This window comes from Solanum stenotomum, chromosome 4, assembly GCF_019186545.1.
Source record: "Solanum stenotomum isolate F172 chromosome 4, ASM1918654v1, whole genome shotgun sequence".
NCBI classification, from domain to species: Eukaryota; Viridiplantae; Streptophyta; class Magnoliopsida; order Solanales; family Solanaceae; genus Solanum; species Solanum stenotomum.
This window is the reverse complement of record NC_064285.1, coordinates 2270201-2294492: the sequence shown is the minus strand read 5'-3', so window position 1 is coordinate 2294492 and position 24292 is coordinate 2270201. Positions and strand designations below refer to the sequence as shown.

Genomic DNA, 24292 nt, shown 5'->3' with positions numbered 1-24292 from the left:
CCTAATAAGATTCTCTCTATATATATCCGAGACTCAAATCTGAAATCTCTTATTAAGGATGGAGCAGTCTCACCACTGCACCACAACTGATCAGGTTGATAACATATTCAATATTCTATAAACTCAATAGTAGTACTCTATACTCTTTGCAATGAAATTCATTTTTTAGGTGGATTGAACTAGTAAATGGATGAATTATATTATTGATTCATACTGATCATGTTTTATGGACTAATTTTATCATCTAATATAAATGTTGGGTTTAGGTGATCGCTTTGAGTTGCGTCCTCAAGCATTAATCAACCCGCTTCATTAATAATTATTATAACTTATAGATGGAATATGTAAAATTAATCTGAAAGACTAGTTTATCAAGTGAGAAAAAGGCACCTTCAACATATAAGCTCAGAAAATAACTACTCTCGAGTCTTGACATGTAACGTTTTTTTTTCATTCGACATTTAAATTTGAATTTGGATCGAGAACTATCATTTGATTTTTATATTCTTGAAGCCACGAGAAATATCTTTTATGGTGCAAAAGCAACATAAAGTATATATGCTTTGTATTAATTAGTAATTAAGTACCAATAATGCTGGAAAAAAAAAGAAGGAAAAAGGAACCTTTGACAAAATGTTGAAAATGTGACGTGTCCATTAAATGCGTAGTCTGCTAGAATTTAACAAATTCCCCTTATTCTTTTTAAATAAAATATAACTTTAATTCCACTTTAAGGGTGCTTAGATTTGATGCTTAATTAGTGTAAACTACTTGCAATAATCAAATAATTACTTTCGAGAAAAATATTAAGTGAGTTTTTCTCATCTGTCCTAGTCGTAGTAGATAGAGTTATCTGATATTTATTGCCAATAAAAAATGACAAGTATCTCGTGAAATTAGTGGAAGAGAAAGTTGACTTAAACACCATGATTAATAAAAAAAACAAAGAAGATTATAATTATCCTTTGTGATGATTGTCACGTCATATCAATATTGAATATTTAATCCAATCATTGAGCTCTTTATTGATTAATCTAATTTAGGTGAATATTGACGACATCATCCACATTTGGATTGGATTCCACATTACATTAACTAATTTTAAGTTTATGTTTATATGTTTGGATAATATTCACCAAAACTCTCGTTCAACACAGGTCTCGAGTTCAAGTTCCGAATATGAAGTCGGTTTTGATTGAAAGTTTTCCTACCAAATAACTCCTTATTGACTTGATGTAAACACTAGGTGCAATAAGTTTTTACACCAGAGTAAATGTAGGTAGCCTTAAAGCTAAATATTGTACTATTGACTCGGTATCCGGTACTGGCTTTGGGGGCTGACTACTTCGGGTTCATGCTGAAAAGTCTCAGTTTTGGCGTAAAGCACTCCCTACCAAAAATGACTTCATATCTAGGACTCGAACCTGGGACCTCTGGTTACCACTTCATCACAACCTTTTCGTGGTGATGTGTAACATAAGATGATATAACATAACATAAGAATTTAAATTGGAACAGAGGCAGCATTTCAAAAGATTGGAACAACATTTTATATATCAGAAGTTGTCCAAGAACAGGTAAAAATGTCGATATGTTCATCATATCATCACTCACTTAGCTTTTTATCAAAATGTTTCAACAAGGGAATACTCTTAAGTGATCATTTTTTCCTTCAACTTCAGTAAGATTAACTCGTGAAAAGGGAAAATGAACGATACAGCTGATGTTTACTGCACTCGATTAAATGTTGGTAATGGGAAGAAGCCACAGACCTGAGTTGACAGTAGTTTATCCATTGTGTGTGGGAGCAATCTTTGAGTATGCACGGGGGGCAAAGTTTAGCTAACCGATACCTGGCATGCTGCTCATTCCGAATTCACTAAGCCTAGTAAGCTCAGGAACTACTACTGAACCAAGATCAGGTCTGTCTTTCTTCCTCAGCTCAGCACACTTGAGTGACAATTTTGCAAACTTAAGAGCCTCTTCCACTGGCCAATTTGGCACTGTTGGATCTAAAAAATCTGCAAATTTACCTTTCTCGATGGCCCTTTCAACGTGATGAGTTAAACCCATTGGAGGCCTTGCAGTAATAATTTGGAGCAACATAACACCAAGCGAGTATATATCTGATTTAGTCTCTAACCTTCCCGTTTGTTGATATTCAGGATCTATATAACAAAAAGTCCCGGCAGCTGAAGTCATGTGATATTGTGTCACACAATCAGCTACAGATGATGGCACTAACCTTGCCAAACCAACATCACTGATTTTGCAGACATAATTTTTGTCCAACAGAATATTTCCTGGCTTTAGATCCCGGTGAACAAGAGGTTCTGGTTTTGATTGATGAAGGAATAGAAGCCCGGTTGCAATCTCAGCAGCAATTTTGAAGCGAATTTCCCATGGAATTGAAGGGGTATTACCTTTCCGAAAAAGACGATCTTCCAAGCTGCCATTATTCATAAGCTCATAAACTAAGCACCCATACTCAGGACATGCACCTAATAGTAGCACCAGATTTGGATGCCTAATGAGACTGAGGACCTCAACCTGTAAATGAAAAAAACATTTTTCATGTGCATCAGCAGGCGGCTTGTCAAATACTCATACTAACACCAATCAACAATTTAACCAAGAAAGAGGGCTTCTAATAATAGTGTAGCATAGATGAGAGAGTACAAGCTACAACATCTTTTAGACATTCTAGTTATAGCAAGTGAAAATCTGTCCCATTTACATTAGTAAATCATCATTTTCAAACAAAAGTTTCATTGGACATCTCTAAGACGGGCTCATCTACACAAAGCTTATGCGCATAATAGAGAAGCTTTTAGATAAAGCATACATACTTAAAATAAGAAAAAACTACCATGCTATGCATTAGTCAAAAATATTCCTGTTATCCATTAATCAAAAGAAATCATGCCATGCACCAAGCTGCATCAGTATACATGTATTTTCCCACTTTCTACAATTTATCATGATTCCCTCGATTGCATTGCGTGTAATTAATTCCAGAAGTGACTCAATGAATGCACAAGTTCTACAGAAAATGAAGTTGTTCAGCCCAAATAATGCAGAATGTTTCATATCTTAAATACATATTGTAAAAGAGAAGGTATCATTGAATTAGGAGTATAAACGGTTACCTCTTGTTGGAACTGTTTCTTCCCTTGTGCAGCATCAGCACTCAGAACTTTAATTGCAACAGGTGTGTGGTCTAGTTTACCCTTAAAAACAGGTCCATATCCACCTTCTCCAATTTTTTGTGCATTTGAGAATTTTTTGGTGGCTGCCTCAATCTCTTCTATTGTATACTTCCTATAACGTATATCATTCTGAGATCGAACATTCATTGCTTGTTTCTTTTTTTCTGTCTCTCGCTTAGCTTTTAACTCCGCATATTTCCTTCTCTGTGCTTCTATTTCAGCCATCTTTTGTGCTTTCTTAGCAGCTTCAATAGCAGCTCTGCATTTAGCCTTTTCAGTCTCAGCAATTGCGAGAGCTGCCTCTTCAGCAAAACGGGCTTGTTCAAACTTGCGAGCTTCTTCACTTTTCCATTTATTAAGCTCATCAGCCTGAAACTTAGTAGAAATATGACACATGAAAAACTTACTCCTGGATAAGAAGAGGGAGAAAGCCAGTCCTTAAGTTTGATGTCATACATTTGTAACTTGTTTTTCAGAAACGTAAACAACTGATGCGATGCTATTTCTTACTCATCTATAGATAAGAATTGTACTAACTTTTAACAATTATTTCAGACCTTATATATTCCTTGGAGGAATAACTTCCCATAAAAATGCTGCATGCACTCATTTAGTTTTGGGAGTTGGGAGCTGCATGGTAGTAAAATTTGTAGAAACATGAGTTCCCTTATAATATCTTTTAAATCGTTGAACTATTAAACAAGGTTTCTTGAAAATATGATTTGCATAATACAATGCAAGTTCTATGTTTAATGCTTTTTGCAGATAGTTAGGCCCATATATTTATCTCTTTCTTGCTATTTTAGATGGTCTTCATCTTTATGGTTCTAGGCAGTTAGAAAATGGGCTATTACCGCTTGGTTGGCCACGACCGCTTCTTTGCAAGCTGCATTGTACATATCCATAGTTTGCCTTAGCTCAAGTCTTAGTCTTTTCATCTCAGCATCCACCTGCATTATCACATATGACGAGATAAAGGTTATTACTAGGCAATTTTGATACTTTTCACATAATGGAAATGCTTATAATGTCTATTAAGCAACAAATTTGTGTTGCAGTGTAGTTCATATGATTGATTATATTGCACTTACTGAATATGAGGAGCTTCCATTCATAGGAGTTTCTCTGATGGCAACTTGTGTGAAGTCAAGATTTTCAGACGTCATATCAACTGATCTAGGGCTAATACGAGCATACCGCATATTACCATCTGGTTGAGAAGCGTGCTTATATGGATTTGTCATCTCGGGAGAATGAAGATTATCTATCGGTACAATAGATGGTCCTTTTTCACCCCTCATCTTCTCAGATTCTACAATCTTTTGCTCTGACCTCGTGTATGAAAACCTACTTTGTACCATTGATTCATCAAAGTTAGAGATAGTACAGAAAGAATTAACACTTTTGCTTAGAGCATAAGGGTTCATAATTGTTCATTCATCTATGTCTTAGTTCAACAGTTCAAACTTTTAACTCCAAATACTATGATGAGGTTTGACATACAAGCAAAACTTCTAATTTTCAGTCTGAATTCAAACACAAGTTTTTCAATTTTTTCAAATAATATTTACATATGTTGGAACTACCTAAACAGTAATATAAGTCACGATAGTTAATAATTCGAATAGAAAAAAGAAGACAGTCAAAGAAAAAAGTGTTCGACTCCCCTAAAAAGTGTAATCAGGAGTAGTACATAAAATGAGGACATAATATTATGTTAGAAATAAACAAAAATATTGTTTGAGTTAACACTAGTATGTCCCATATATTGATTCTTAAAATCTTATTTAACTACTCATCCTTTTACCAATCATCATAGCAAACTGAATTAAAAAATTGCCAACTTACTAAACTAAGTTTTGTTGCTCTGCATTCAAAATGATATGTGTTGTAAAAGGCATGACAAGTATTCTTTTGATACTTCGGGTTCAATTCATAAATATCAAGCGACACGAGAAAGTTGTAATAAATCCATCAAAGATAAGGACAACAAAATGAAAACAAGATTGACCAATTTTATATCATCACTTGGTATTTTATACCTGGTTGAATCTTCTGATCCAGAGTTACTTGACCTAGGTGCTGACCATGCTGATGAAGATGGTTGTCTTGCTGGTACAGAAGAAGGAAGAGATTTTGCTGCTGGTCGGACAGATTGTTGCTTGCCTTTTGAAACTACGTAGACAGCACAAAACTCTGGTGCAGCCTTATTTACCAATGTTGGCACATCATGAGTCCAATATTTCCTGCAACGGAAGTAATATAAGCCAAGCGCTTTCCTTTGTAATGAAGAATAAGCAACAGATACACTGAGAGATAATAACCTGCCAAGAGCACTCCTAGACGATGCACCAAGAACAATGTTGCTAACACTGTGACTGTTGATGTACTCAAGAAGTCCCTTCGATGCTTCAGTATTCTCAATGACAATCTCTTTCACTACTATCTGCAATAACCTCAACAACCATTTAGAATAAAGTAAGATTTAGTTAAATTTCCATCATGGGAGAAGCCCGGTTTCATCTAAACTTACATGATGCTACACTAGGTAACTTATAAATTACTTTGAATGTGCAAAACACTCGAGTAGAACAAGAGATTTTAGAAGGAAAAAAGAACATAAAACAGACTTTACGAGACAAAAACACCTATTTCTAGTGATCTTAAAAACCATACAGAGGACAATCTGGTGTTTAAGCTTCTTAACCTGTGTTACTAACGTCAATGTTGCTCGGACTCTTCATAAATGTCATCGGATACTTGTCGGACCCTTCAAAAGTAGTGCATTTTTGAGGATCCGACATGGATGCGGCAACATTTTTGGAGAGTCTGAGCAACTTAGACTAACGCAAAAGACAATAAAGACTTCTTCGATATTGTAAAATGAGAAGGTTAAAGTTAATGAACTTTCAAATATAGGAGTATTGTGTTAAACATAACGGATTACAAAGGAAAATAAAGGATCAAACCATGCTTGGAGAGAAAAAGAGAGTGCTAACTTATCATGGATTAATTCACGTACCCTTTTGCGTGCAGAATAAGCCTTGAAAGGTGTGAAGATATTTTGAGTAGCTTCATCACTTAATCCTCCATTTGAATCTAAAGTAGCTTCATTTCCACCAACCGCAACAAATTAGCATCAGTGTCACAATAAACAACTAAAAGTTCAAATTATTTGAGATATAGAAAGATGGCAATTTGGGAAATCAAAAACACCATTTTTTTAAAAATTAATCCAATATTCAAAGCCCACTAGCCTGACTAATGCGGTTTTGGGTCCTATAGGGTCCCATAAAATGGAAACAACTCCCTAACAAGAGTTTCTCCATTCTTACGGCTCAAACCTGATACCTTTGGTTAAGCGTGGAGAGATCCTATCCATTCTACTACACTCCTCGCCGTAAATCAAAAGCACATTTAACTAACATTGGTGCAATAAAAAGCATTTAAGTTCCCCTTACAAAGACTTATTTTCTAATAGAAAATAGAATTTAAAATTTCTTCCCAAACAAAATTATTGATCCCAATTACATTTATCAAATAAATGACTTTTTTATATAAAAAAAAGAAGTAGTGTTTGAGTCCGTTTGTGCGCACCTCAACTAACTCCACCGTACCTATTAACTCCGGCCAGTACTAGGATCAAGGGAAGGATCCTATCGATTTTACTATTCCTCGGTGATAAACCAAAAGCACATTTAACCAACAATCATAGGTGACTAAAAAGCAATAAGTTCCCCATACAAAAACTTCTTTTTTAATACAAAATATAATTCTAAATTTATTCCCAAACCAAATTATTGATCCCAATTACATTATCAAATGAATAAAAAAAAGGATGCACTAAGCTCTCACTTGCACGGAGTCTGAGAAAAGACCAGACTACAAAGGTCTATAGTAGGGAACCTGCATTTCTACAAGAGGACTCATAACCTCCTACAATAACTTTACCAGTTACGTCAAGGTCCCCTTTCTCATTATCAAATGAATGACCAATATATAAATCCCAATTACATTATCCTAAACTAATTTCCGGGATACCTATTACCTTTCACCAGCACATGTATCGGATTACTCTGTCCACCATAACGTATTTCAATTCAATTCATTGACATTTGACCATTAGGGCAAACCAAACCTAGAAATGTAAATGAAAGAGAGAGAAGGTACCTACGCTTTGGTGAATTCTTGACCCGAACATGAACCAACACAAGAATTTGATTGTTTCCAAGCAGATTATCAATAGCCCATTTCACCGCAGAACTGCTACTCTTATCTTTATCAACGGCAACAACAATAGAATCTTCCCCCGGATTTTGGGAATCCATTTTTTGTTCATAAATTTATATATTAAACAGATCGGAAAGAGGCTGCCGCTACTTAGCTCCGCCCCTTTCCGCCACCATAACGGTGGCTGAAAAAAATTTCTTAGCTTTTTTTCACGTTTGACAAAAATGGAAAATTGGTAGAGCTGCATGGAATGGAATGCCATTAGTTTTGCCCAAAAGGATTTGTTGTCTCCCAAAAAAAATGGATCAATTTCTATGGTGATGTTTTACCCCCCCCCCCCCCCCCCCCAACCTCCTATTTTTTATTGATATAAAACTTGTAAAATAGTGATAGTTTAAATGTATTTTTGATGTGGGACGGTTTTGCTTGTGATCACTTACACTTTGTTTGGATAGTTGTTACATATTGGTTTATAATGTATTGTATTGTGATATATTGTATCGTACTGTGTTGTTCTAATGAATATAGTGTTTGGATAGATTGTATTGTGCTATATAACGTTACATATCTTTGGATAGATTGTATTGTTCTTCATCTTTGCTCGTGATCACCTAGAGCCCTTTTGGGGATGTGGGACGTCTTTGCTCGTGATATCACTTACACTTTGTTTGGATGGTTGTTACGTATCGTTTCATAATGTATCATATTATTTTGTGTTATATTGTATTGTTCTAATGAATATAATATTTGGATAAATTGTATCGTTCTTCCTCGTTATCTAATGTCACATATCATAATTTGAGCAAATTGTGTCGTCCTCCGTCTTTGCTCGTGATCACCTAGAGCCCTTTGGGGATGTGGACGTCTTTGCTTGTGATCACTTACACTTTGTTTGGATGGTTGTTACATTTTTTTTCATAATGTAACGTATTGTATTATGTTATATTGTATCATACTATATGTTCTAATGAATATAGTGTTTTGATAAATTGTATTGTTCTCCTATCATTACATGATATCATATATCCATAATTTGAATAGATTGTATCGTTCTCCATCTTTGTTCGTGATCACTTAGAGACCTTTGGATCGCATAACAATGCTTATTGTGTTGGTTTGACATTTCGAGGCAAAATAAAATGTCTATAATAAAGATCCAATTGTGGAGTCCAAAATAAAACATAAAATAATCAAATGCCTCGAATTTCATCTCTATCGAATTTTAATATCAGAATAGAGATAGTCATAATTCAAAAGATAAAGTCTACTTGCTTTTGTTGATTTCTAACCTTTCAAATGAATTTCGTTAGTATAATAGAAAAATAAAAAATAAATCTCTATTCTTAACGAATAGACGAAATATTCCTACTCAAACAATAAGCATTGTAATTTACAACTCCACCACGTGCACTAGATACTGATACCTATGATCTTATTGACCAATAGATCACACTTTTTTATTGCATGTTAAAATGTAGGGTAGCACATAAATATCCTCTCGACCTGTCCCCGAATTATCAACTACACACTTATAAGTCCAACGCAAAGTTTAGGTGTGTAGTTGAAAATTCCGGGGAGATATTTATGTATTATCCTTTAAAATATGACACACATAAAGTACAAGACATGATGTCAAACAGTAGATTAAAATACCTACATAGAGCCTTCTAACTATGGAGGCATAATGACCATATTACATTTGATTATAATGTAGTAGTTTTTGCTACTTCAAATAGCTAAATAAAGAAAATTACATACAGAATGGAGCATGTACTAAAATACATACAGAAACCTACTCCAATAATAGCCATTATATTTATCCCAAGGTAAAAAAAAAAATGTAACACATAAATAGACGGCTTACCTTGGCCTCAACGGACAATTATACACTTCAACTTTGAGAATACACACCTCAACTCGTCCCCACTGTGTTGTTGTGAACAACCGATGTTGATGTGACACATAAATTTTGGAGGTGTCTAGATGATCATTTTGTAAGTTGGACAGGTTAATTGACATGGTTAGACGAGTTGAGGTGCCTAGATGTGCATCCTCAAAGTTGGAGTGTTTAGTTACCAGTTGAGGCCAAGTTAAAGTGTGTCACCTTCAGTCTATACTGCAAATCGATAAATGGAACAGCAGATTATGAGGCCAATTGTGTTGAAGTTTTGGTTTTGAATTTTCTTTGAGCTTTCAAGTCCACCACAATCACTGTTATGTTGTCCTTGCTGCCCTTCTGAAGAGCTCGATTCGACAAGCATTCTGCTGCTGCCTGTGATGCTGGATCAATTCCTTCACCTCTTTCCACGGGGAGCGTTGCACCGTACTTTTTATGCCACATGAGTATACGTTTACGAGCCATATCACAAGCTTCTTCATTTGTCATGACATCCCATAAACCATCACTCGCAAGAATAAGGCATTCGTCATCCTTGGTTCGAGGTATGAACATTACTTCTGGATCTGGAATTATCCAAGGCTTCAAGTATTTATCTCCTGCAATCAATAACCGGATTAAAAGAAAGAGACAAAAGACCTATTTACTAACAAAAATTATGACCTCTGTCCAACCGATAAATGCCCCAAGAGAACACATACGCAACCCACAGGTTACTTCTCATATCAAACTACAAGTACAAGAATGTGTAGAATGTCTTTATGGAGGATTTGGCGCACTAGGGCCGAAATCACACGGTCCAACAGACTAGTATTGTTATGCCATACCTATGACCAATGCATGAACCTGAGCCGTATAGGACAGATTGTCTACATGGCCGAAAAGCCTTGCAGTGATAGTCCGATCAAGCCTAACAGTGATCATCTAATCCCAAGACCTCTATAAGGATTGTCTTCGTTTGCTCATTTAGTAATTGGGACAACTGCAAATGCATGTATCATTCTACTACGACATGAAAGAGATAGGGATTTATGTTATAAGCTATAGATAACTAAAGTATCTTGCAAATGCCAGAAAATAGGTTAGCTAGGAGAAAACATACCGATAGACCTAGACATTGCAAGAACACCGAAAACACGATGGCCATTCCACTGTATCACCTTCCCTCCAGCTGCTTCAATCCTTTTATATTCATCTTCTCGGTTTGGCTGAAAAAAGAGAACAGAAATGAAAAATGATTATACAGGGATTATTTGCTATGGAAGTAAGTTTAGTTCAAAGTTACGCTTACTTTGTGATCCACTGACAATGCCATGGGTTCCTTCCCACGACACAGAACAGCCCTTGAATCACCACAGTTTGCCACTATAATATGAGATGAACAAACAACGGCAACAACAGCTGTGGAGCCTACAGTTTCTGGAGCAACAGGCTCGTGACCAGCTCCCCCTCCAATCTCAGCATCAACTTTAAGAAAACAGTTGGTAAAGGCTCTATTCCAGAGCTCTTGGCAACTTTGTCTAATACTTTCATCACTGTGATTCATCATAAAAGTTTCCAACTCCTCAGCCAATACAGCATGAATCCGGTCTCGGCAGTAATTTGCCACCTGAAAGAGAAAAAAAAATGAATCAATTAATTTTTGTTCATATTTAGGTAACAAGGAGTTGTATGAACCAAAGTCAGAAAGAGAGACAGAGACCTGAGAACCACCATGGCCATCATAAACTCCAAAGAAATGAGTCGTCAAATGACTCAAGCGTCTAGACAGTCCATCAAGCACGCGATCACCAATTAACATCTGTAGAGGAATTTTCATGAATCTAGGAACAGTTGCGAATGCGTCTTCCATTTCTGGTCTCCTTCCACAGATAGATGTATATCCCCATAGGGGTATGTAGTCCACTTCAAAAACACTGCGGCTGACTGTTGCACTCAAACCTTTATCAGTGATCTGCTCCTCAAGTTTGACCGGAACTGCCACGGGTCTAGTCAAAGTATCCTCAACATCTGACTCAACCAAAACCCCAGTCTTACCAATAAGTTCGTCATGGCTGATGCTTTTCTGAGAATCCACGAAATCCTGACCTTCTATGTCAGACGCTATCTCAAAGCCTATAAAATCATCAGCGCATAAACTACTACAATCGCTCACCACTGACAGGGAACACGAATTATCGGGAATCTGATCACCCTCCAGTGATAAGGAATCATCATCCTCACTTTCCCTAACAACAGCATCACCACCAATCCAGTTGCTTTCATTTTCAGATATCACATCAAGCGACATAGTCCCTTCACTTCTGCTCTCTTCAGGCACAGATGATGCTGTAATACTAAGGTCGCTCTCCGAATCAACAGAACTACAATCATCATTACCACCAGAAACAGTGTCTGCCAACGTTTTAGTCCCGGAATTAGAATACAGGCTCGTTACATCATCCATCGAATTTTCATCCATCGAATTTATCTTAGTTACATCCATATGGCTTCCTATGCTTGGTTTGTGACAGATCAAACTACCAAATACAAATGGCACTGCAACCATATACATCTCCTCCATCGAAACGACTACACTGAACGCAGTAAAAGCTAACCATCAACCACTCTAAAACTACGGTGCCTTTCATTGTTAAACTAATTCACCACCTCTCTTTAGAATCACTAATAATCTTACCATGAGCTTCAACAGACCATTTTCCATTGCCTAAGAGAATCAACTAGTAAAAGAACATTCTTTTACATTTCGCCACGCCCCATTAATCAAGATACTTAACAGAAATTGCTAATCAGATCTGTTTTAACAAAAAAAACAGAAAGCACCCCTTTATTCCCTTCAAAAATCTTAGCTTTTTCTTCTTTGTCCTCTTCCTTATCTACCCACCACTAACTACAGCTAGAACACAACAATAGCCACAACAGCAAGAACCTTTTTTCTCTTCAAAAATTTCAACTTTTTCTTCTTTCCCTCTTCCTTATCTACCCACCAAGCAACTACAGCCACAAAAGATCCTTACATCCACACAATTACTAAAACCCCAAATAGGTAATGAGTCAAAAATCCAAACATGGCATAAATCTTTAATCCTTAAAACACAAGAAAGATAGGTAACAAGAAAAGGGTCATGTGAATTAACCTGTTAAAAGCAAAGCTAACTTCCAAGAATCGCATGAAATCGCTGTAAAGCAAGTACCTTTTTCTCATAAAACCTTCAGTACCCTGGATCTGAGGCAATTCATAACAACCCCTCTTTGAAAACTAGTCCTTTTCTCTTCAAAATTTCAAACAATTGATGACACCAATATGTAAAAAAAAACACATAAAAGATAGTATATGAGGTAAAATTGCCACTAACTTATCCTCCTCTTTTCAAGAATTGCAGTCTTCTATACTATTGATATCTGCTTAAACTTGAAGACAATAGAATTGCATCAAAGAATCAAGAATACAAAGAAATGGTGGAGACTTTCCTTTTTAAAAATATTTTTAATAAATTATTTTATATCTTCAGTTCAGGAGTGAGAAAGTCACAAAAATATTAAGTATTCAAAATAATCCCTCAAATATTGGTGTTATAAAAAAAAATGGAGCAAGAGAATTACAACCTGGGAAATTCAACTCTCATTAGTAACATGAAAATCAGCTAGTCAGTCAATCAATTAAATTATTAAAATTTCTCTTCAAATATTGATCTTTTAAGTTTCCAAATACTTTTAATTTCGATCAAATACTTTAATAATATTTAACTTTTAAATTTAAAAAGTATTGTGAAGGAAAAAAAGTTAACCAAAAACATCCAAAAGTTTCATTAAATTGTAATAATCATAACACAAAAATCTTCACTCAATATAAAAGAAATAGCAAAAGTCTCATTATTTTCTTTTATCTTAAATTATTTACCATTTTTCTCTTTTATACACTTTTTAAAATATATTAATTATATTTTTCTTATTATTTTACCCTTATTTATGTCTTAAGATATAATATCTCTTTATTAAAGATTTACTCTATCGATATATTTATAATCTTCAAAAACAAATTACTACTAAAAAAAAAAACATTAAAAAAATAGCTAACAAAAAAAAGGACAGATGTCAAATTGAGAGAGCACATTAAAGCATCACCACAAATTAAAATGTTTTCTCTCACTTTTCACTTTCCACTCTCCAATTCATTGCCCACACACCACACTCCCTTTTGTCTATTGTGAACAAAAATTAATTGACTTCTATAGTGACCCTCACTCTATGGTCCATTATTCAACTATACAAAAATAATGCACCAATTGAATGTTTTTATTTATCTAAAATGCACCAATTAAATGCTTTTATCTAGAGATAAAAAGTGAACATTCATTCCTAATCAGATATCTTATATTTTAGGCATAATACATAAACGTATCATTAACTTAATCTCACGTATATATCCTTTAATTTTGGTTGTGCACAAAAAAATACTTAAACTTGTATAAAACTGAACAACTAGACACATGAATCTTATATGACATAAAATACATGTAGGACGTCTGTCTATTTATTTAACTTTATACAAGTTTAAGGGTCTACTTGTACACACCCAAAATTGAAGGGCATAAATGTAAAATGAGATTAAGTTAAAGAGCATATTTATGTATTATGCCTAAATTTTAATTTTTGAAATAAGATTTTTTTTCCGATAAATAATATTGAAAAACTTCATAATAATGTTTTCTATTATTAGGGTATGTGATTAGAAAAACAAATGAAATTTTACTTTTGATTAATTTGGGTTGTTAGTTGGTAAAATTAGATGACATAAAAGAGAAGATTTAGATTGGTTGGCCCAAAGAGATGACATCACTCTGATTGTCTTGCATGTAAAAATGCTATTGCTTCATGTGGGCCTATATCACATTTTATTGGGTTAGGACTATGGGCCTGTATTTGGCCCAATTATAGTCTGGTTGGCTACCCAATAGATAAAGAGCACTAAATTATATTAAATAATTTTTAAAAGGAAAAACTACAAAATATGACAAACATCAATATACATTAAAGATAAATAGCTACAGTTTATTTTTTTTATGTTATATGGATATAATTACACAATAAATAGCAAAGTTAATTATATATAAATAAATAGGAAATTATTAAATATTAAATAGGAAAGTTATTATTACACACATAATTAATTATGCTAGGCACGTTTTATGTGATTGGTCCCCATATTTACCCTTATTAATACTTTCTCTTTCATCAATATCTCTTTATCACAAATTTTTTATATTTCCCCCACAAATTCCTTCCAATTTAAGGTTCTTTTACATAACTCTAGGATCATTTTTTGTGATTTGAATTCATCATCTTCTCCGGTGACCTCTCATTTCTCCGATGATTGTTTAGAGCTTTTGTCTTTTTTATTTTATTTTGTCTTTGCTATCTTGTTATGTTTGGTTCTTCTTCTTTTTTTTTCTTTTTTTTTTTTTGACTTGGGCTACCAAGTTTGTATCATTTCCTTTTGTTTAATAAAATGGACCATTGGTTCTGTCTTTGAGGAAAAGAAATATCTTCTAACAGAATTTTTTCCTCGTTTTTATGAAAATTATATTTGTATACATTTATATTTTTATCTACTTTTATAAGGTTTCAATTGAAGAATTATTTGTTTCTCCATTCTAATGGCTATAGTTATAATAAGAAATAGAAGAAGAACATGAGCAAAAAGAGATTGAGGTTTGTTTGATTGTCAAATTTGTATATAGTAGAATACTTATATACATAGACATTTGTATTGTAATATTAACACAAATTAAAATGGTGATTCGTGAAATGGTGATTCCCCATGTTTACCCTCATTAATACTTTCCCTTTCATCAATCTTCCTATATCACAAAATTTCTGTATTTTTCTTCCAAATTTCTTCCAATTTAAGATCTTTTTGATGATTCTAGGAGCAATTTTTGTAATTTGAATTCATTAGATATCGCTTAATTGATTTTCTCCTCGTTTTTATGAAGATCATATTTGTATACATATATATTGCATCTAGTTTTATAGGCTTTCGATTGAAGAATTATTTGTTTCTACATCACTATGGCTATAGTTATAAAAAAAAAGTAGTACAAGAAGAACACGAGCAAAAAGAGATTGAGGTTTGTGAGATTGTCAAATTTGTATATAGTAGAACAGTTATATACATAGATACTTGTATTCTAATATTAACATAAGTTGAAATGGTGATTTGTGAATACAAGTATATTTGGATACATAAGTAATCTATCGAATTTGAAAGGTTAATTAGGCAATACAAGTATAATTGGATACAAATACATGAGTCAATACCAAGCCTCAAGTATTATAAGAAAAACTTGACCAAAAAGAGATTGACGTTTGTTGGTTTTTTTTCATTTTTTTATACAGCCGAATACTTGCACACTTTTGCTATGTACACATTCTATTATTTTCATTTTTTTTTTGTTTATGTATTGTCAAATATATCCATCTTTTGTTTAACAACAATGTATTCATATGTATACTATATTGGTGTATTCATTTTTTGTTAACAACAATGTATTCATTTTTCAAATTATTGTGTTCATATGCTAAATTGTTAGACTTTATCTTGTTTAATATATTGATACATTAAGTTTTTGCAAATACTTGTATCCTTGATATATTAATACTTTAAATTTTATAAATAAAGATACTAATTTGAATTTGTACAATTAATACAGTTTCCTTATTTAGTTCATTGTGATTAAAACTGTATTAGTGTATAAATAGAAAAATAGAAAAATAAAAAACATATACCATAATATAGCTAGAAAAAAAGTTAAATTGTAGTAATTTTTTATAAATACCATACTTATAGCTATTGTACTTTAATAACCCTATAAATATAGTCATTTTTGTAAGTTGCTCTTTTTAAAATGAGCGATCTTGAATTTCTAACCGAAAGTTTATTTTCTTATAAACAAGTGTGTAATAAAGCAAATAAAGTCAAAAGTTCAAAAGCACCACCATACCTCTAAGATCATTATTGTATCAAAACAAACATTACGTATGTGGTTGATCAGTATAGATAAAAAATACTCTCTCTAGAAAAATACGAAAAATGATTTTTCTAGTGAAACAAATTTCACGAGTGATGACATTCTACCCTAATTGTGTCCTATCCACCAACAAACATCATCTTCATCTCCGTAGCCCCCATTTCCCACTATCCACACCCTTTACCTCCCACCTCCACTTCATATATTATTTAGATTATATATAAATATTTTTTCAGAAATATACAATTGAGACAATATGTTCTTTGGTAAACAATCTATACCATGTAGTCCTAATGAACACAATGAAATTCCACCTAGGAACATGTGGAATATTAGCATGTGAATAAAGAAAATTAACATGTATTTTGACCATAAATTATGAACATATAATTCCATGATAACCCCAAGAAGTTCTTGATTTTCCATTAAACGAATAGAGAAGCGACAAGAGGAATATAATACAAATTCTTTGAAAAGAAAAAAAGAATCTCACATTCTCAAGGAGCAATAAAAAAATATATCTAAAGTCTACACAATTAGTAATTTTACACCAATAAAAAAAAGTACTTCTTCATCCTTAGTAACCTCTTGGATACGAAATCATCTTTATTAGTGAGTGCAAGCGCTTCACCTCTCAATAAGGGATTTTCTGATGTGAATCTAGATTTAGTCAGGCTCCAATGTGGATACCGGATAACAAGTGAAAAATCAAAAATAAAATAAAATTATACCCCAAATACGGAATTTTCCGATCCTAACACCAAGTGAAAAAACAAACAAAAACAAAAAAAGCTTCAGGCATACACATCCACTTAAAGTTGTTCATAGATTTCACTTAGACACCTCAATTTAGCCTTGTACCTATTGAACACTTTATATATTCAAAAGTGATTTCAATTAGACACAAAACGCTGACATGACAAAAAAACGCGTACAACACCCCTCCTTAAGCGCGTGAAACAATAAAAATGATATTTTTTTCTTTTTCTTTTCAACTTTTTTTTTTCAACAAATAATACTACACATCTGAAGAAAAATAAAATCAATTTTTTTTCTTTTCAACTTATACACCTAAATTAAATTAATAAATAATAATAATAATAACAACATATAATTAATTAACAAAAGAAAAAAGAAACACCGTCTTCTCCCATCTTCCTCCCTCCAATTGTTCTTCCACTTTTTTCCCTTTTTTTATTTTTTTTATGTAGATCTAATTTAGGTCTTAAATATTCTGATAAAGCTCCATTGTTTCTGATGAAAATAATATTTCAACAAAGTTATTGATTATTTTTTCCGACAAAAGTTCATTATTTTTTCATGTAATTGTGATAATGATAACTAGTGAAAGAAGATGAAGACCATGAATAAAAGGTTAAATGCCATTAGAATGAAAGGTGATTGAGGGGTTAGCTTAGATGGATAGCAATGGTTTTCTTGAAGTTCGTTTTGAATTATTTAAATTTTAAATTAAATAGAGTTTTAAATTTTTTTAATCCAATCGACATGTGTCATTATTTCGTTGGTCCATTTAGTATGCATATGCTTTTGAGATGCACACATGTTTATCTTTTTAATTATTATTATTTTGCGTCAAATAAATATAAATTTGTTAAGATTCAAGTGTTCAATGAGTACAAGGCTTTATTCAGTTGTCTAAGTGAAAAATGTGAACAACTTTAAAGAGCCGCATATGACTTAAGTCAATAAAAAATGATAATAAGAGACCAATAAGAGTTGTGGTAGACTAGTAAGTACGTCTTCACTCTTAACTCGAGGTCTCGAATTTGAATCTCTTCAAATAAAAAATCATCTTTATTCAAAAGTGTTTTATCTATAATGAAAATTTTTAATTTTAACATCGGATGAAAAACAAAAAAAACGGAAGAGGATAATAAGGGGCTGCCAAGAGGCATATGGGGATGAGAAAAGTGGTGAGGCAGCCCACTGGTGTTAGCCACCTGTTTACCCACAGTATATGCAATCAACAAGAGCACTCCTTATTCTAACTGGACCAATCTCAATATCCCTTTGTCAATTATTATTGCACACACACCCACACAAATTATGCTCTCTTTTTATTACTATAATATATAATATAATAAAATATTATTTTTCTGTTTTAATTTATTTATTGTTTAAATAAATCAAGTTTTTTTAATTTTTTCTAATTTTATATTAAAATTATGTAAAATATATATTAAAATATCCTTTAATCTTGCGATTTAAATTTTTTGAAAAATCTCTCATGAAAACTCGTTAACTTATTATACCAAATGAAAATGAAGGTACGCTTTCAGCTTCTTATCAAAATATTAAAATTTTTGAGTGAAAATAGGTCATCAAATTACGATAAAGAATTTTATTTTTTAAAGTGTAATTATACGGAGCGATCAAACTAGGTAGAGTCAATTTTTTCTGATATTTCAAGGTTCATATTAGAAAAAGAAGAGAGGGCAACCTTTCACCCTGATTAATGTGATGTGACAAATTCAAAAAGAGAAGATATTTTCTTAAAGCTCTGTTTCTTTGGTCTTTGAAAAGTTTTATTCTATCAACACACAGTTATTTTAACTGTCAAAATATTATTTCTTATAAATAATTTCTTTTAACTCTTAAAAGATTACTAAACAAACTTATTATTAATCTTAGAAATGTATATTTAAATTCAAATATAACAAATACAATGATAAAAACTTAATTCATATCTAATTTTTGGATCAAGCTAATAGATATATAATACATGTAAAATACACTCTATTTTATTATATACTCATGATAATAATTTGATTTAAACTCATTACTGATAAATATTTATCGAGTTAATATTTTTGGATCAAGCTAAAATATACATAATATATGTAACCCCATCATATTTCTTATCCACGATAAAATTAATATAATTTGACATCAATTCGATACGGAAAAATATTTATCAAGATATTACCCAATTTTTTGATCAAGCTAATAGATAAATAGTACTTGTAAATTATATCCTATTATATTACTTACCAACGACACATTTAGATAATTTGATATCAACTTGATACATATAAGTACTTACTGAGATATTGTCCAATTTTTAGATTAAGCTAATAGATACATAATACATGTAAATTATATCCTATTATATTACTTACCAACGATAAATTTAGATAATTTGATATCAACCCGATACAGATAAATACTTACTGGGATATTACAATTTTTAGATCAAGTTAAAAGATACATAATACGTGTAAATTATATCCTATTATATTACTTACCAACGATAAATTTAGATAATTTAATATCAACTTAATACATATAAGTACTTACTAAGATATTATCCAATTTTTAGATTAGGCTAATAGAAATATAATACATGTAAATTATATCCTATTATACTACTTGCCAACGATAAATTTAGATAATTTGATATCAACTTGATACAGATAAGTACTTACTAAGATGTTATCCAATTTTTAGATCAAGCTAATAGAAACATAATACATGTAAATTATATCCTATTATACTACTTACCAATGATAAATTTAGATAATTTGATATCAACCTGATACAGATAAGTACTTACTGAGATGTTATTCAATTTTTAGATCAAGCTAATAAAAACATAATGCGTGTAAATTATATCCTACTAGACTACTTACCAACGACAAATTTAGATAATTTGATATCAACTTGATAAAGATAAGTACTTACTGCGATGTTATTCAATATTTAAATCGAGCTAATAGATACATAATACGTGTAAATTATATCCTATTATATTACTTACCAACGATAATTTTTATATAATTTGATATCAACTCGATATAGACAAACACTTACTGAGATATTATTCAAGTTTTAGATCAAGCTAATATTTATGTAATACGTGTAAATTATATCTTATTTTATTACTTACCAACGATAAGTTTAGATATTTTGATATCAACTTGATACAAATAAACACTTACTAAAATGCTATTCAATTTTTAGATCAAATTAATAGACACATAATACATGTAAATTAATATATCCTATTATATCACTTATATCCACAATCATATTATATAATATCTCGATGCAGATAAGTATTTACCGAGACGGGACTATAGACTCATGATAAGAGTGTGGGGTTATGGCAAGTATATTTTCAGATGTTGACTGACACGTGTCCATATCCAAAAATAAAACCCTCAGTTTTTATGAAATCCATAACCCTCTCTTCTTTTTTCTCTCATTTCTCCATTGTTCCGCCACCCACCTCTTCACTGTCACTATAAAATATCGAAATTTTTTCACAATTCTCAAAAACTCTTTGATGGGGTTGAGTTTAAGTTTATGTTGATTCAGTTTTAGCTCTCAAATCTTGCATCTACAAACAGAAAAAGAAAACACAAAAAATGATACAGTAAATAGATAGATAGATGATATAGTGTATACATTGTGAATTTTGTATGTATGTGTAGCTTTTTGTTGATCTGAGCTTGACCCATTTGAGATCTTGGGAAGTTAGTATAAGGGTTGGTTTTGGTTTTTGTTTTGTTTCAGTTTTTTGTTTGCTTGATCTCTTCTTGATTTTACGTTCATGGCGGTTTTGTTTGTCTGTTCTTGATTGGGTNAACACAAAAAATGATACAGTAAATAGATAGATAGATGATATAGTGTATACATTGTGAATTTTGCATGTATGTGTAGCTTTTTGTTGATCTGAGCTTGACCCATTTGAGATCTTGGGAAGTTAGTATAAGGGTTGGTTTTGGTTTTGGTTTTTGTTTTGTTTCTGTTTTTTGTTTGCTTGATCTCTTCTTGATTTTACGTTCATGGCGATTTTGTTTGTCTGTTCTTGATTGGGTGGTGATTTGGGGGATATTTGATTTGAAGGGAGTTTATTGTTAGTGGATTTGAGGTAAAGATTATTTTTTTTTTTCTGATTTTGAAATTTTTGTTGATTTGGGAAGTGGTGGAAAATGAGTGTGAGTATGGAGGAGGATGGTTCAGGTTCAAAAATACATCTACCTGCAGATATAAATTGGGAGATGCTTGACAAATCTAAGTTTTTTTTCTTGGGAGCTGCGCTTTTTTCTGGTGTTTCAGGTGCACTTTACCCAATTGTAGTGTTGAAAACTAGGCAGCAAGTTATGAGCAGTCAAATTCCATGTCTAAAAATGGCAGGATCTATATTGAGGAATGAAGGGTATAGAGGATTTTATAGAGGATTTGGTACTTCTCTAACAGGGACTATTCCTGCTAGAGCACTTTACATGGGGGCACTTGAAGTGACTAAAAGTAGTGTTGGAACTGCAACTGTTCAGTTGGGATTCTCCGAGGCATCGTCTTCGACTATTGCTAGTGCTGCTGCTGGGCTAAGCGCGGCTATGGCAGCTCAATTGGTGTGGACACCAATTGATGTTGTGAGTCAGAGGTTGATGGTTCAAGGAAGTGGAAATTCTAGCTGTGGTGTTGTTGGATTGAAGTGTTATAACGGTGGGATCGATGCGTTTAGGAAGATTATTTGTAGTGATGGTTTGAGGGGATTGTATAGAGGATTTGGTATTTCAATACTGACTTATGCACCTTCAAATGCAGTGTGGTGGGGTTCATACTCTATAGCTCATAGATTGGTTTGGGGCTCAATTGGTTGCTATTGTTGCAAGAAAGACACCGAGGGCGGTTATAAGCCAGATGGGAAGGCAATGCTTGCAGTTCAAGGAGTGAGTGCAGCTATGGCTAGTGGAGTGTCTGCATTAGTTACAATGCCACTCGACACCGTGAAGACGAGATTACAAGTATTAGATGATGATTGTTATAGTAGTAGTAGTAGGAGAACACCAACAGTTTTACAAACAGTGAAGAATTTAGTGAAGGAAGGTGGATTTAGTGCTTGTTATAGAGGATTAGGTCCAAGATGGGCATCAATGTCAATGTCTGCAATAACTATGATCACTACTTATGAGTTCCTCAAGAAACTATCTACCAAGAATTAAGAAACCTTTGTTTGATGAAATCTTGGATTGACATTGAGCACAGATATCAATGAGGGAAAATGGAGCCCTTCTGAACACACGGCGAAATCTGAATTAGTCTGGCCAATGTTTATATGGCGCGAATCCAGATTAGTCGGGCTAGTGAGATAACAATGGTTTAAACCTAAAGAAAAGGGAAGATGTTCTATATTTAGAATCCTATTGAAGTTTACTTTTTCTTATGTTTTACCTAACCTAATGTAAATTTTTGTAAAAAATGTAGTTGCAATGTTATGTTATAGCAATGTTATGTTAATTTTCTTTTTGTATTTCATGTTGTCTTTACTTGTCTCACTACTATCCTATCTATAATAAAAGATGTTCTAATCTATGAAAGGTTGAAACTTTTTAGTGTAAATTGAGGATTGGCCTCTTGTTGCATCTTCACATATCTATATATTGGAATAATCAATTTATGGATGAAATCAAGTATGAGTACAAATCAATATACTTATAATATCGAATCAGGATTGAAATAAAGCATTATGTTTGAACTCTTTTTTGGTATTAAAGATAATAACTACGAATAATCATCGATTTTCAGAAAAGAGTAAAAGAATGAGACTTATTCAAAGATATACAATACATTACAGACGTATCATCATTACATTATGGAACATTTTTGGCCTTGTTGTATTCTCTCCTTTTCAGGCTAATATGTTTTTTTTTCTTTTTATCAACAACCAACAAAAAACAAAAAAGTGGTCCTTTGATTAGCAATGATATACATGTTATTATGTGAAGAAGTAACTCTTTTATGTAGCACTTTGGGGAGGTGGTTTCTTTAGGCTCTTGTTTTGGGACCCAATACCATGACCTTTTTCTAAGCCATTTTTATGTCAAATGGATTTGGAAGATAGCCACTTTTTATGTCAAAATGGTTGGTTTAAAAGCCTAGAAAGGTGTTGTGGTGGGAAAGGTTATAAATGAATTTAGTCCAAATTTAAAAAAAAATAAAAAAAATCATAAAAAATGATTGTATTGTTTATTTATGACTAACAAATTTTTAAAATGATAAAGTCAAAAGTATTATAATACATAATAAATTCTAAGAACTACAAATTGCCCAACTTAAAGATAATGTTTAACACAATATTATCACTTGTTTGTTGGTGAAGAGTGCAATTATATAGTATATATTGAGATTTTGAGACTATCATCAAAGATTTTCTTAATTAGAGGTGTTGACTCGAAATTCATGAATGTAATTGCTTTTGATAGAAAGCGTTTTATTTCCATAATAAGACACTTCAATGTGAATTCAAATCAATCGAGTCTCAAAAGAAATAGGGAACACTAAATGAAAAGCAAAAAAAAAAAAGGGAAAAAGATATCAGATTTATAGTGAAATCTAGGATCACCACTAAAGAAGATTGTCATGAGATGAGAAGAGAAGTATTGCTTGAAGATTGTGATGAGATGAGAAGAGAAGTATTGCTTCATTTTCAATATGTCTCGTTATCGAATTCTGAAAATAAGATCATTTTTAGTAAGAAGTATTTATACTCTCAACGTAAAACTTTTTGATATAAATTTAAATTGATCGAGCTTCAAAACAGATATCGGTTTTTATTTTTTTTTACATCAGCATAGGGCTACAAAGTGTGATTGTCTTTGTCTTTCATGAAGAGACAACAACCATTGGTCAGAGGTTAGGTCACTGATTGATGGCTCCTAACAAAATCTACCCTTTCAATTACAAAATATGAGGAAAAAGAAATCTACATGATGGCAGTGGGATTATTTTGGTTTTTGGGCTCATTTGGTAGGAGAGATAAGTGATAATAATTTCGATGTTAATTTATGTTATAATTGTGGTATTGTTTTATTCCATATTGAGAATGAAATAATAATTTAGAGATAACTTAGTCCCGAGATAAAACACTACAATGACAAAGATGCCTTTTTCAAGGC

The 24292-nt window shown here is 32.4% G+C and overlaps 3 protein-coding genes across 6 annotated transcripts; 1 reads left to right on the top strand and 2 right to left on the bottom strand.

Annotated features, from left to right (window-relative positions):
- Positions 1 to 1536: 1536 nt before the first annotated feature.
- Positions 1537 to 7721, bottom strand: LOC125862437 (U-box domain-containing protein 35-like). 3 transcript variants are annotated; one of them, XM_049542504.1, is made up of 8 exons: positions 7384 to 7721; positions 6232 to 6317; positions 5534 to 5655; positions 5252 to 5455; positions 4301 to 4559; positions 4064 to 4159; positions 3150 to 3578; positions 1537 to 2550 (listed from the first exon to the last, which is right to left on the bottom strand). In XM_049542504.1, exons 1-8 carry the CDS (start codon positions 7535 to 7537, stop codon positions 1843 to 1845), a joined length of 2058 nt encoding a protein of 685 aa, XP_049398461.1. In that variant the 5' UTR covers positions 7538 to 7721; the 3' UTR covers positions 1537 to 1842. The 3 variants fall into 3 exon arrangements, with proteins under 3 accessions (XP_049398461.1, XP_049398463.1, XP_049398462.1); XM_049542506.1 differs by having other exon boundaries at positions 7380 to 7720; XM_049542505.1 differs by having other exon boundaries at positions 4301 to 4556; positions 7384 to 7720.
- A 1345-nt stretch (positions 7722 to 9066) lies between these two features.
- On the bottom strand, positions 9067 to 12828 carry LOC125861856 (protein phosphatase 2C 53-like). Of its 2 annotated transcripts, XM_049541747.1 has the most exons (5): positions 12531 to 12828; positions 11039 to 11730; positions 10628 to 10945; positions 10439 to 10544; positions 9067 to 9935 (listed from the first exon to the last, which is right to left on the bottom strand). In XM_049541747.1, the coding sequence occupies exons 2-5, from the start codon at positions 11624 to 11626 to the stop codon at positions 9583 to 9585; spliced, it is 1365 nt and encodes a 454-aa protein (XP_049397704.1). In that variant the 5' UTR covers positions 11627 to 11730; positions 12531 to 12828; the 3' UTR covers positions 9067 to 9582. The 2 variants fall into 2 exon arrangements, with proteins under 2 accessions (XP_049397704.1, XP_049397703.1); XM_049541746.1 differs by having other exon boundaries at positions 11039 to 12823.
- Positions 12829 to 21067: 8239 nt separating this feature from the next.
- Positions 21068 to 22627, top strand: LOC125863080 (uncharacterized). Its single transcript, XM_049543231.1, has one exon. It carries the CDS (start codon positions 21323 to 21325, stop codon positions 22337 to 22339), a length of 1017 nt encoding a protein of 338 aa, XP_049399188.1. The 5' UTR covers positions 21068 to 21322; the 3' UTR covers positions 22340 to 22627.
- Positions 22628 to 24292: the final 1665 nt, after the last annotated feature.